The sequence below is a fragment of the Tachyglossus aculeatus genome, chromosome 3, assembly GCF_015852505.1.
Source record: "Tachyglossus aculeatus isolate mTacAcu1 chromosome 3, mTacAcu1.pri, whole genome shotgun sequence".
NCBI lineage: Eukaryota > Metazoa > Chordata > Mammalia > Monotremata > Tachyglossidae > Tachyglossus > Tachyglossus aculeatus.
In genome coordinates this window covers 62,318,906-62,333,666 of record NC_052068.1, presented here as the reverse complement: position 1 = coordinate 62,333,666, position 14,761 = coordinate 62,318,906, and the positions used below count along the sequence as shown (strand labels likewise).

The window sequence follows — 14,761 nt, the reverse complement described above, 5'->3', positions numbered from 1 at the left end:
TTCCAAATTCCCATTGCAGCATGCAGCCTAATCTTCCAGGTCTATATCGTTCCAGCTTTTCCCCTCATTCCAAGATCAGGCAGGAGAGGGGAAGCTCTAAAAGGGGAATGATTTCCTTTTTCCTTTAGTTTCCGAACTCCTATGGCGGCATGCAACCTAGTCTGGCAGGTCTATATCCTTCCAGCTTTTCCCCTCATTCCAAGATCAGGCGTGGGGAGTTTTTTCCTTTTCCCTTTAGCTTCCGAATTCCCATCGCAGAACGCAGCCTAGTCTTGCAGGTCTAAATCCTTCCAGCTTTCCCCCTCAATCCAAGATCAGGCGAGGGGAGGGGATGCTTTAAAGGGAGCGATTTCCTTTTCCCTTTAGTTTCCGAATTCCCACTGCAGCATGCAGCCTAGTCTTCCAGCTTTCCCCCTCTTTCCAAGATCAGGCAGGGGCGGGGACTCTCTAAAAGGGGGGTGATTTCTTTTCCCCTTTAGCTTCCCAATCCCTACCAACCGTACGGTGATCCAAAACGCAAATTCTGGACCCGGGGGAGGCCGGATGGGGAAAGGAGCGACAGCTGGGGAGAGCAGCAACAGTCGACCCGAATAATAACAATAATGATGGCATTTATTAAGCGCTTACTATGTGATGGCATTTATTACGCGCTTACTACGTGCAAAGCACTGTCTTAAGCGCTGCGTACGATGACCCTTTCCAAATCAACTGTCACCGGGCCGCCCCAACTCACCTTTTTGACCTGATCATCCTTTAATTCTGTAAAATAATACGCCAGGAGCTGGGCGGCTATCATCCTGACGACGGAGGGACTTTCAGAGAAGGACCAGAGCGGCCAGGAGAGCCTGACTCTCGTAACCACCACGTTGGCCGGTCCTTGCGGGGCTAGAAACGCGATCAAGGCTGCGCCTTTCCTCCTCCCAAAGATACAGAGGCCTTTCTTCTCCTTTTTTTTCCTCTCCCTTTTTTTTTTCCTCCTCGTCTATGGGATGGTAACAGCCTTAAACCAACCCACCTCCTCCCCTCGGATTGGCTGCCGGACAACGGCTCTGCAGCATTGGGGAGGAGGCTTCTCAGCTCTGACGGGCCCGTATGCGGGAAAGGGGAGGAGGGCTTTTTTTTTTTTCTTATTTCCTTTTTTTTTCGGCCCTGAAATCCCCCCCACCCAAGTCCTGCCTCAACGTGCACGTCTCCCACGTACCGCCCCCGAGGGATGGAGAGGAGGGATGGAGGGGAGGGATGGGAGAACTTGGTTTTTTTTTTGTTTTCATGGCCATCTCCCCCCCGCCTTCTAGACTGGGAGCCTGTTGTAGGGTGGAGATTGTCTCTGTTTGTTGCCGAAGCGCTTAGTACAGTGCTCTGCACATAATAAGCGCTCAATAAATACGACTGAATGAGTGAATGAACGGAGAGGCCTTCTGCCTCCCTTCCTCTGCCCTCCCCCCTTCCCCTCCCCACAGCACTTGGGTCTATTTGTCCATATTTATTACTCTATTTTATTAGTGATGTGCATATAGCTATCATTCTTTTTATTCTAATGGTATTGACACCCATCTCCTTGTTTTGTGTTGTCGTCCATCTCCCCATTCTAGCCTGTGAGCCCGTTGATGGGTCAGGACCATCGCTATCTGGGGCCGATTTGTACTTCCCAAGCGCCTAGTACAGTGCCCTGCACCCAGTAAGCGATCAATCAATACGATTGAATTCACCCACTCACCAACTTGGATACACACTCACTCTCATCATCTCAGACTCCCGTCTCTATATGTTGCCAACTTGTACTTCCCAAGCGCTTAGTCCAGTGCTCTGCACAGTAAGCGCTCAATAAATACGATTGAATGAATGAATGAATGAACTGAGCCCCCTTTTTCCTCTCCTCCTCCCCATCCCCCCCACCCTACCTCCTTCCCCTCCCCACAGCACCTGTATATGTTTGTACCGATTTATTGCTCTATTTATTTTACTTGTACATATTTACTATTCTATTTATTTTCTTAATGATGCATATATAGCTATCATTCTATTTATTCTGATGGTACTGACACCTGTCTACCTGTTTTGTTTTGTTGTCTGTCTCCCCCTTCTAGACTGTGAGCCCGTTGTTGGGTAGGGACTGTCTCTATATATTGCCAACTTGTACTTCCCAAGCGCTTAGTACGGTGCTCTGCACACATAAACCGCTCAATAAATACGATTGAATGAACTGAGCCCCCTTTTTCGCCTCCTCCTCCCCATCCCCCCCAGCCCTCCCTCCTTCCCCTCCCCACAGCACCTGTACATGTTTGTACCGATTTATTGCTCTATTTAACTTGTACGTATTTACTATTCTATTTATTTTATTAATGATGCATACATAGCCTTAACTCTATTTATTCTGATGGTATTGACACCTGTCTACTTGTTTTGTCGTCTGTCTCCCCCTTCTAGACTGTGAGCCTGTCGTTGGGTAGGGACCATCTCTATATGTTGCCAACTTGGACTTCCCAAGCGCTTAGTACAGGTGCTCTGCACACAGTAAGCGCTCAATAAATACGATTGAATGAATGAATGAATCCCCCCTGCCCTCCCTCCTTCCCCTCCCCACAGCAGCTGTATATGTTTGTACCGATTCTTTGCTCTATTTATTTTACTTGTACGTATTTACTATTCTATTTATTTTGTTAATGATGCATACATAGCTATAATTCTATTTATTATGATGGTATTGACACCCGTTTACTTGTTTTGTTTTGTTGTCAATCAATCAATCAATTAATCGTATTTATTGAGCACTTACTGTGTGCAGAGCACTGTACTAAGCGCTTGGGAAGTGCAAGTTGGCAACATATAGAGACAGTCTCTACCCAACAGTGGACTCTTGTCTCCCCCTTCTAGACTGGGAACCCGTTGTTGAGTAGGGACCGTCTCTATATATTGCCAACTTGGACTTCCCAAGCGCTTAGTACGGGTGCTCTGGACAAAGTAGGTGCTCAATAAATACGATTGAATGAGTGAGAGTGAGTGAATGAATGAATTCCCAGACTGAGCCCCCTCCTTCCTCTCCCCCTCGTTCCCCTCTCCATCCTCCCCCCGTCTTACCTCCTTCCCTTCCCCACAGTACCTGTAGATATGTATATATGTTTGTACATATTTATTACTCTATTTATTTATTTTACTTGTACATATCTGTTCTATTTATTTTATTTTGTTAATATGTTTGGTTTTGTTCTCTGCCTCCCCCTTCCAGACTGTGAGCCCACTGTTGGGTAGGGACCATCTCTATATGTTGCCAACCTGTACTTCCCAAGCGCTTAGTCCAGTGCTCTGCACACAGTAAGCTCTCAATAAATACGATTGATTGATTGCTTGATTGATTGACTGATGGACAATGAATGAATAAACGAACATGACAGGGCAACAAGGTGGGGAGGAGAAGAGGCCCCGCTTCCGGCCGGGGCGTGGGCATTGACAAGACTGGCGGCCCTTGTGAGGGCCGTGGGGATGGCAGGGTGGGCGACCAGGATTGCTGGGTCCTGCCTGAGGCGATCCGGTCGGGAAAGGCTCGGGAAGAGAGGGAAAAGGGAGGGAGAGAGGGAGGGAAAAGGGGGAGGGAGGGAGGGAAAGCCGGCTCTGGAGGAAGATGGAGACGGCCCTCCCACACAGGCCGGCCCCGCCCAGAGGATGCCGGGAGCATCCTCTCTGCCCGAACTGTCAAAGAGGGGTAGTGAAGGAGGAATGGCTTCCAGCCATCATCAGCATTATTATTATCATTATTATTGTCATTATTATTACTATTATTATTACTAATAATGATAATAATCATCATCTTTAGCGGGTGCAGCTGCCCAGGGAGCCGGGACAGGGCGTCCACCATGCTGCATTCTTCCGCGCGGGCGCCGCCATCACGTGGTCCGTGACGGCTCGCCCCAGCTGAGGCGGCCGCCCTCCCGCCCAAGCCGCCTCAGCCGCCGACGCCATGCACCCATTCAGTCAGAGTTATTAAGCGCTTACTACAGCTAACAATAATCATTATCGTATTTGTGAAGCGCCAGTAATAATAAAAATGGTATTTGTTGGCTCAGTGGAAGCTGCCGACGCCATTCGCCCATTCAGTCAGAGTTGTTGAGCGCTAACTACTGCTAACAATAATCATGATTGTATTTGTGAAGCGCTAGTAATAATAAAAATGGTATTTGTTGGCTCGGTAGAAGGCGCCTCAGCCGCCGACGCCATTCGCCCATTCAGTCAGGGTTGTTGAGCGCTTACTACTGCTAACAATAATCATAATCGATTTTGCGAAGCGCTAGTCATAATAAAAATGGTATTTGTTGACTCGGTGGAAGCCGCCGACACCATTCGCCCATTCAGTCGGAGTTATTGAGCGCTTACTACTGCTAACAATAATCATAATCATATTTATGAAACGCTAGTAATAATAAAAATGGTATTCGTTGGCTCGGTGGAAGCCGCCGACGCCATTCACCCATTCAATCAGAGTTGTTGAGCGCTTACTACTGCTAACAATAATCACAATCGTATTTGTGAAGCGCTAGTAATAATAAAAATGGTATTTGTTGGCTCGGTGGAAGCCATCTCAGCCGCCGACTCCATTTGCCCATTCAGTCGGAGTTATTGAGCGCTTACTACTGCTAACAATAATCATAATCGTATTTGCGAAGCGCTAGTAATAATAAAAATGGTATTTGGTGGCTCGGGGGAAGCCGCCGACGCCATTCACCCATTCAGTCGGAGTTGTTGAGCGCTTACTACTGCTAACAGTAATCATAATCGTATTTGTGAAGCACTAGCAATAATAAAAATGGTATTTGTTGGCTCGGTGGAAGCCGCCTCAGCCACCGATGCCATTCACCCATTCAATGGGAGTTGTTGAGCGCTTACTACTGCTAACAATAATCACAATCGTATTTGTGAAGTGCTAGTAATAATAAAAATGGTATTTGTTGGCTCGGTGGAAGCCATCTCAGCCGCCGACTCCATTTGCCCATTCAGTCGGAGTTATTGAGCGCTTACTACTGCTAACAATAATCATAATCGTATTTGCAAAGCGCTAGTAATAATAAAAATGGTATTTGGTGGCTTGGGGGAAGCCGCCGACGCCATTCACCCATTCAGTCGGAGTTGTTGAGCGCTTACTACTGCTAACAGTAATCATAATCGTATTTGTGAAGCACTAGCAATATTAAAATGGTATTTGTTGGCTCAGTGGAAGCTGCCGACGCCATTCACCCATTCAGTCAGAGTTGTTGAGCGCTAACTACTGCTAACAATAATCATGATCGTATTTGTGATCGCTAGTAATAATAAAAATGGTATTTGTTGGCTCGGTGGAAGCCGCCTCAGCCACCGATGCCGTTCACCCATTCAATGGGAGTTGTTGAGCGCTTACTACTGCTAACAATAATCATAATCGTATTTGTGAAGCGCTAGTAATAATAAAAATGGTAATTGTTGGCTCGGTGGAAGCCACCTCAGCCGCTGACGCCGTTCACCCATTCAATCGGAGTTGTTGAGCACTTACTACTGCTAACAATAATCATAATCATATTTGTGAAGCGCTAGTAATAATAAAAATGGTATTTGTTGGCTCGGTGGAAGCCGCCTCAGCCGCCAACGCCGTTCACCCATTCAATCGGAGTTGTTGAGCGCTTACTACTGCTAACAATAATCATAATCGTATTTGCGAAGTGCTAGTAATAATAAAAATGGTATTTGTTGGCTCGGTGGAAGCCGCCGACACCATTCGCCCACTCAGTCGGAGTTATTGAGCACTTACTACTGCTAACAATAATCATAATCATATTTATAAAGCGCTAGTAATAATAAAAATGGTATTCGTTGGCTCGGTGGAAGCCGCCGACGCCATTCGCCCAGTTAGTCAGAGTTATTGAGCGCTTACTACTGCTAACAATAATCATAACCGTATTTGTGAAGCGCTAGTAATAATAAAAATGGTATTTGTTGGCTCGGTGGAAGCCACCTCAGCCGCTGACGCCATTCGTCCATTCAGTCGGAGTTGTTGAGCGCTTACACTACTGCTAACAATAATCATAAACGTATTTGCGAAGCGCTAGTAATAATAAAAATGGTATTTGTTGGCTCGGTGGAAGCCGCCTCAGCCGCCGACACCATTCGCCCATTCAGTCGGAGTTGTTGAGCGCTTACTACTGCTAACAATAATCATAATCGTATTTGCGAAGCGCTAGTAATAATAAAAATGGTATTTGTTGGCTCGGTGGAAGCCGCCTCAGCCGCCGGCGCCATTCGCCCATTCAATCGGAGTTGTTGAGCGCTTACTACTGCTAACAATAATCATCGTATTTGTGAAGCGCTAGTAATAAGAAAAATGGTATTTGCTGGCTCGGTGGAAGCCGCCGACGCCATTCACCCATTCAATTGGAGTTGTTGAGCGCTTACTACTGCTAACAATAATCATAATTGTATTTGTGAAGCACTAGTAATAATAAAAATGGTATTTGTTGGCTCGGTGGAAGCCGCCTCAGCCGCCGATGCTGTTCGCCCATTCAATCGGAGTTGATGAGCGCTTACTAATGCGAACAATAATCATAATCCTATTTGCGAAGCACTAGTAATAATAAAAATGGTATTTGTTGGCTCAGTGGAAGCTGCTGATGCCATTCGCCCATTCAATCAGGGTTGTTGAGCGCTAACTACTGCTAACAATAATCATAATCGTATTTGTGAAGCGCTAGTAATAATAAAAATGGTATTTGTTGGCTCGGTGGAAGCCGCCTCAGCCACCGACGCCGTTCGCCTATTCAGTCGGAGTTGTTGAGCACTTACTACTGCTAACAATAATCATATTTGTGAAGCGCTAGTAATAATACAAATGGCATTGGCTCGGTGGAAGCTGCCTCACCTGCCGACGCCATTCACCCATTCAATCGGAGTTGTTGAGCGCTTACTACTGCTAACAATAATCACAATTGTATTTGTGAAGTGCTAGTAATAATAAAAATGGTATTTGTTGGCTCGGTGGAAGCCTCCTCAGCCGCCGACACCATTCGCCCATTCAGTCGTAGTTATTGAGCACTTACTACTACTAACAATAATCATAATCATATTTATGAAGCGCTAGTAATAATAAAAATGGTATCCGTTGGCTCAGTGGAAGCCGCCAATGCCATTCGCCCATTTAGTCGGAGTTATTGAGCGCTTACTACTGCTAACAATAATCATAAACGTATTTGCGAAGCGCTAGTAATAATAAAAATGGTATTTGTTGGCTCGGTGGAAGCCGCCTCAGCCGCCGACACCATTCGCCCATTCAGTCTGAGTTGTTGAGCACTTACTACTGCTAACAATAATCATAATCGTATTCGTGAAGCACTAGTAATAATAAAAGTGGTATTTGTTGGCTCGGTGGAAAGAGCCCAGGCTTGCGAGTCATTCATTAGTCAGTCAGTCATTCTTCTAGACTGTGAGCCCACTGTTGGGTAGGGACCGTCTCTATATGTTGCCAACTTGTACTTCCCAAGCGCTTGGTACAGTGCTCTGCACACAGCGCTCAATAAATTCGATTGAATTCATTCATTCAATTGTATTTATTGAGCGTTTACTGTGTGCAGAGTCAGAGGTCATGGGTTCTAATCCCGGCTCCTCCAACTGTCAGATATGTGCAAGTCACTTCACTTCTCTGGGCCTCAGTTACCTCATCTATAAAGTGGGGATTAAAACTGTGTGCCCCCCGTGGGACAACCTGATCACCTTGTAGCCTCCCCAGCGCTTAGAACAGTGCTTTGCACGTAGTAAGCGCTTAACAAATGCCGTCATCATTATCACGGTCTTGGGAGCCAGAGGTCATGGGTTCTAATCCCGGCTCTGCCACTTAATAATAATAATAATGATGGCATTTATTAAGTGCTTACTACATGCAAAGCACTGTTCTAAGCGCTGGGGAGGTTACAAGGTGATCAGGTCGTTCCTCGTGGGGCTCACAGTCTAATAATAATAATGATGGCATTTATTAAGCGCTTACTATGTGCAAAGCACTGTTCTAAGCACCGGGGAGGTTACAAGGTGATCAGGTTGTCCCTCGTGGGGCTCACAGTCTTAATCCCCATTTTACAGATGAGGTAACTGAGGCACAGAGAAGTGAAGTGACTTGCCCAAAGTCACACAGCTGACAATTGGCAGAGCAGGGATTTGAACCCATGACCTCTGACTCCAAAGTCCAGGCTCTTTCTACTGAGCCACGCTGCTTCTCGTCAGCTGTGGGACTTTGGGCAAGTCACTTTTCATTCAATCGTATTTATTGAGCACTTACTGTGTGCAGAGCACTGTACTAAGCGCTTGGGAAATACAAGTTGGCAACATAGAGAGACGGTCCCTACCCAACAACAGGCTCACACTTCACTTCTCTGTGCCTCAGTTCCCTCATCTGTAAAATGGGGATTAAGACAGTGAGACCCACGTGGGACATTGTATCCCCCCAGTGCTTAGAACAGTGCTTTGCACATATTAAATGCTTAACAAATGCCATCATTTTTTAAGCGCCTACTATGTGCCAAGCACTGTTCTAAGCGCTGGGGTAGTTACAAGGCTATGGAGTTGTCCCAAGTGGGGCTCACAGTCTTAATCCCCATTTTCCAGATGAGGGAACTGAGGCCCACAGAAGTGAAGTGACTTGCCCAAGGTGACACAGCAGACAAGTGGTGGAGCTGCAGAACACTGTACTAAGCGCTTGGGAGACTACAATCTAATAAGGAGACACATACCTTGCCCACAAGGAGCTTACAGTCATTCATTCAATTGTAATTATTGAGCGCTTACTGTGTGCAGAACATTGTATTAGGTTCTTGGGAGATTACAATCTAATAAGTAGATGTATTCCTTAATAATAATAATAATGATGGTATTTGTTAAGTGCTTACTATGTGCCAAGCACCGCTCTAAGCGCTAGAGTAGATATAAGGTAATCAGGTTGTCCCTCGTGGGGTTCACAGTCCAAATCCCCATTTTACAGATGAGGTAACTGAGGCACAGAAAAGTTAAGTGACTTACTCAAAGTCACACAGCTGATAAGTGGCAGAGTCAGGATTAGAACCCATGACCTCTGACTCCCAAGCCCGGGCTCTTTCCACCAAGCCGCGCTGCTTCTCTGGCACAAGGCGCTTACAGTCATTCATTCATTCAGTTGTCATTATTGAGCGCTTACTGTGTGCAGAACACTGTGCTAGGCGCTTGGGAGACTACAATCTAATAAGCAGACATTCCTTGCCCACAAGGAGTTTACAGTCATTCATTCATTCCGTCGTAGTTACTGAGCACTTACTGGGTGTAGAACACTGCACTAGGTGCTTGGGAGACTACAAACTAATAAACAGGCACATTCCTTAATAATAATAATGATGATGGTATTTGTTAAGCGCTTACTATGTGCCAAGTATAGTATAGAATATGTACTAGTATACATATTCTATATGTATACATATATATATACATGCTGTATATATATGTATATATGTATATACATATATGTATATATGTACATATGTATATGTATACATATATGTATATGTATATGTATATATGTATATGTATACATATATATGTATATGTACATATATACATATATATACATACATATATATACGCTGCTTCTCTAATTGTGTTGAGTTGGGAAAGCAGAGTGGCTCAGTGGAAAGAGCCCGGGCTTTGGAGTCAGAGGTCATGGGTTCAAATCATGGCTCTGCCAAATGTCAGCTGTGTGACTTTGGGCAAGTCACTTCACTTCTCTGGGCCTCAGATACCTCATCTGTAAAATGAGGATTAAGACTGTGAGCCCCCCATGGGACACCTGATCACCTTGGAACCTCCCCAGCGCTTAGAACAGTGCTTTGCACATAGTAAGTGCTTAATAAATGCTATTATTATTCTAATTCTTATTCTTCTTCTTATTATTATTATTGAGTTGTGCCTTCAGTAAGGCTCTGAAGGAGGGGAGAGTCACTGTGCCACCGGCTGCTCTGGGTTGGGCTCTGTGCGGTCTGACAGTTACCAATCAATCAATCAATCGTATTTATTGAGCGCTTACTGTGTGCAGAGCACTGTACTAAGCGCTTGGGAAGTACAAGTTGGCAACATATAGAGACAGTCCCTACCCAACAGAGGGACCTGATCCCTAATTCTGCCGCACCGCCTGCCTGCCGTGTGAACCTTGAGCAAGTCACGTCACTTCTCTGGGCCTCAGTTCTCTCATCTCTAAAATCCATCCATTCACTCATTCAATCGTGTTTATTGAGCGCTTACTGTGTGTGCAGAGCACTGGACTAAGCGCTTGGGAAGTACAAGTTGGCAACATAGAGAGACGTTCCCTACCCAACAAGGGGCTCACAGTCTAGAGCAGTGCGGGGCATCGATCAATCGGTGGTGTTTATTGAGCGCTTACTGTGTGCAGAGCACTGGACTAAGCGCTTGGAAGTGGGCACCATATAGAGATGGTCCCCTGGACTAAGCTCTTGGGAAGTACAAGTTGGCAACAGCTAGAGACGGTCCCTACCCAACAACAGTCTAGAAGGGGGAGACAGACAACAAAACAAAACTTGGACAGGTGTCAAGGCATCAGAATAAATAGAAATAAAGCTAGATGCTCATCATTAACAAAATCAATGGAATAGTAAATATGTACAAGTAAAATAGAGTAATAAATCTGTAATAATAATAATAATAATGACGGCATTTATTAAGTGCTTACTACATGCAAAGCGCTGTTCTAAGCGCTGGGGAGATTACAATCAATCAATCGTATTTATTGAGTGCTTACTGTGTGCAGAGCACTGTACTAAGCGCTTGGGAAGTACAAGTTGGCAACATATAGAGACGGTCCCTACCCAGCAGTGGGCTCACAGTCTAGAAGGTGATCAGGTTGCCTCATGGGGGGGCTTACAGTCTTAATCCCCATTTTACAGCTGAGGTAACTGAGGCCCAGAGAAGTGAAGTGACTTGCCCAAAGTCACACAGCTGACAATTGGCGGAGCCGGGATTTGAACTCATGAACTATACAGGTGCTGTGGGGAGGGAAAGGAGGTAGGGCGGGGGGGATGGGGAGGAGGAGAGGAAAAAGGGGGCTCAGTCTGGGATTAAGACCGTGAGCCCCACATGGGGCACGGACACTGATGAAGTTGATTATCTTATATCTACCCCCAGTGTTCAGTACAGAGCCTAGCACAAAGTGAGCACTTAACCCCTCCTTCCGCTCTTCATCCCCCCCAGCCTTACCTCCTTCCCCTCCCCACAGCACCTGTATATATGTATATATGTTCGTACGGATTTATTACTCTATTTATTTTATTTGTACATATTTATTCTATTTATTTTATTTGTTAGTATGTTTTGTTTTTTTTTCTCTGTCTCCCCCTTCTAGACTGTGAGCCCACTGTTGGGTAGGGACCGTCTCTATATGTTGCCAACTTGTACTTCCCAAGCGCTTAGTCCAGTGCTCTGCGCACAGTAAGCGCTCAATAAATACGATTGAATGAATGAATGAATGAATAACCATTTCTATATGTTGCCAACTTGTACTTCCCAAGCGCTGAGTCCAGTGCTCTGCACACAGTAAGCGCTCAATAAATACGATTGAATGAATGAGTGAATGAACACCATTTTTTTTTTTTAAAAAAAAAGCTTGTGAGAGGGAAAGTAGACATGGTGGGGAAGATACAAACCATGAGGAGCAGAGTTTTGCTGACAACTCCCCAAAACTAGTGAGATCCTCTCCAACCCACCCGTGGGGAATGGAGAAGGGAGGAATTAAGGCCTAGCGGTACCTTCTTTGGTTCCCCAAGGCCAGATTATTCGCTAGCCGTCTCGCCCAAGGGTAGGGACCGTCTCTATATGTTGCCAACTTGTACTTCCCAAGCGCTTAGTACAGTGCTCTGCACACAGTAAGCGCTCAATAAATACGACTGATTGATTGATTGATTGATTGATTGCTGCCACGATGCTCTCACGCAGGTCTGACGTCAGTCGGTGAGAAATTCCCGATAAATGAGTGGAAAGCTTTGAAAACCAAATATGTTTTGTTTTGTTGTCTGTCTCCCCCTTCTAGACTGCGAGCCCGCTGTTGGGTAGAGACTGTCTCTATATGTTGCCGACCTGTACTTCCCAAGCGCTTAGTACAGTGCTCTGCACACAGTAAGCGCTCAATAAATACGATTGAGTGAATGAATGAATGAACCAATCAACAGCCATCCTGCTTTCCTGCTTTGTTTCCTATGATTGTTTCTTAGGTTGATTCCAGTAGGAAGGTTACATTCCCCCGCCCACCTCTTCCCACAATATTGCCTCCAGGTCGGAAAAAAATCAGACATCTGAGATTAAAAAAAAAATAATCAATTTTACCAAAATTTAGATATTTATACTATAATGCAAGAGTCGTGATTTTGAATGCATTCTAGTAATCATATAGTAACATTAAGTCCCCCTCTAGGCTGTAAACTCTAGATTACTAACTCTATTATAATACTCTCCCGACTGCTTAGTACTGTGTTCTGCACAAAGCAACTGCTCAAATATGATTTATTCAATGTGAATTAATGGTTTATAGGGTAGATGGCTAAAAGATATCACCCCGACATTTTTTGATTCATATGTCCATGGGGGTTGTTGTGGAAATACCACCACAAGGAAAATACAGGCTTCAAAATTGTCCCCAAAGTTAGTTCTGACTCCCAAGACTGATTTTGATTATGAAAAAGAAAGAATTAGAAATATCAAATGTCTTCTAGAGTTATGCATTAAGTATATGCCAATGAACTTGTTCTCCAAATTCCCTCTTCCTTAATAATGATGGTAGTTATTAAATGCTTACTCTGTGCCCAACGTGGTGCTGAATGCTGGAGTAGATACAGAATCATTAGATCAAACACAGTCCCCATTCCCACACAGGATTCACAGTCTAGGGGAGAGAAGACAGATTTTGTTTCCATTTTACAGATGAGGAAACTGAGGCACTGAGATGTTAAGTGACTTGCCGAAGGTCCCACAGCAGGAAAGTGATGGAGCTGGGATTAGAACCCTGGTCCCTTGTTCCTTCCAGTAAGCCATGTTGCCTCCCTTTTTGTGTCTATAATAACAATAATAATAATGAATTTATTAAGCGCTTACTATGTGCAAAGCACTGTTCTAGCACTGGGGAGGTTACAAGGTGATCAGGTTGTCCCATGGGGGGGCTCACAGTCTTAATCCCCATTTTACAGATGAGGGAACTGAGGCCCAGAGAAGTGAAGTGACTTGCCCAAAGTCACCCAGCTGACAATTGGCAGAGCCGGAATTCGAACCCATGACCTCTGACTCCAAAGCCTGGGCTCTTTCCACTGAGCCACACTTCTTCTCAAAACTAGTCATTAAAAACGAGTGAAACAAATTATGTAGGATAGTCTGTTTAAAAGAAACCCCATCTAAACCCCAGTCGGATCTGTTTAAAATGCATTATTTCATCTTTATATTTTTGCATTCCCATTCATTCATTCATTCAATCGTATTTATTGAGCGCTTACTGTGTGCAGAGCACTGTACTAAGCACCTGGGAAGTACAAGTTGGCAACATATAGAGACGGTCCCTACCCAACAGCGGGCTCACAGCTCATGGGGGAAAGAGTTCTCAGATATGGATTTAGACGCATCTAGATTTCAGCCACGTAGATTAGCAGAAGACTTGGAGGATCCAAGTAAGGAAGGGCTTAAAAAATCAGGCTGCGGGCAAGTTAAAAGTTTGGTTGGGTAGGAACTGTCTCTATATGTTGCCAATTTGTACTTCCCAAGCGCTTAGTACAGTGCTCTGCACACAGTAAGCGCTCAATAAATACGATTGATGACGATGATGGTAACAATTGAAACCATGAACCGGCGCCGGCACTAGGACTGTGCTTCTGAAGTCTACCTTGCCTTCTCCATCTAAATATCGCTAAGACACTCCTAAATGTGGAAAAGCTGGAAAATGTTTTAGGCATGCTGATAGACCATTGCTGGGTAGGAATTGTCTCTATCTGTCACAGAACTGTACTTTCCAAGCGCTTAGTACAGTGCCCTGCACACTGTAAGCGCTCAATAAATATGATATCCGCTGTATTTTCCAAAATTGCAAGATGGCAATCGGGAGTTTCGAAGTCTTAAAAGCACAGAAAATGGAACACTGGATCGGACTTTCTATTCTTGGCTCTGCTTGGCTGGGAAAGACCAGGAGTAAATTCCGAAAGTGGATCTCCCGGAGGTATTTTTAGCAGCCACTCTGATCTCAGACATAGCTGAAAGGGGCTCAGCGGGGACGGTCACTCAGCAGACCCGAAACAAGTTGTGCTGGGCTGAAATGGATCCACCCGAGTTAATTTTACCTCAGATTTTTTAATCAGCTTTGCAAGGCATTAATCCATCCCACCTCCCTTCCCCCAGCCCGTTGCCTCCCAGACGGTGCAGGAGAAGCTACTGGCAAAAAAGCCCGTTGTTGGGTAGGGACCATCTCTATATGTTGCCGACTTGTATTCATTCATTCAATCGTATTTATTGAGCGCTTACTGTGTGCAGAGCACTGTACTAAGCGCTTGGGAAGTCCAAGATGGCAACCTATAGAGACACTCCCTTCCCAACAGCGGTCTTTTAGACTGTGAGCCCACTCTTTTAGACTGTGAGCCCACTGTTGGGTAGGGACTGTCTCTATGTCTTGCCAATTTGTACTTCCCAAGCGCTTAGTACAGTGCTCTGCACATAGTAAGCGCTCAATAAATACGATTGATTGATTGATTGA

General features: G+C 45.1%; 1 protein-coding gene across 1 annotated transcript in view; it reads right to left on the bottom strand.

Annotated features, from left to right (window-relative positions):
• Positions 1–796, bottom strand: part of HK1 (hexokinase 1) — a 123,442-nt gene extending 122,646 nt beyond the window's left edge. The window contains exon 1 of the mRNA XM_038743630.1: positions 734–796. Within this exon, the coding sequence (XP_038599558.1) occupies positions 734–796 (63 nt within the window). The remainder of the gene's footprint in view (positions 1–733) is intronic.
• Between the last annotated feature and the right edge of the window lie 13,965 nt (positions 797–14,761).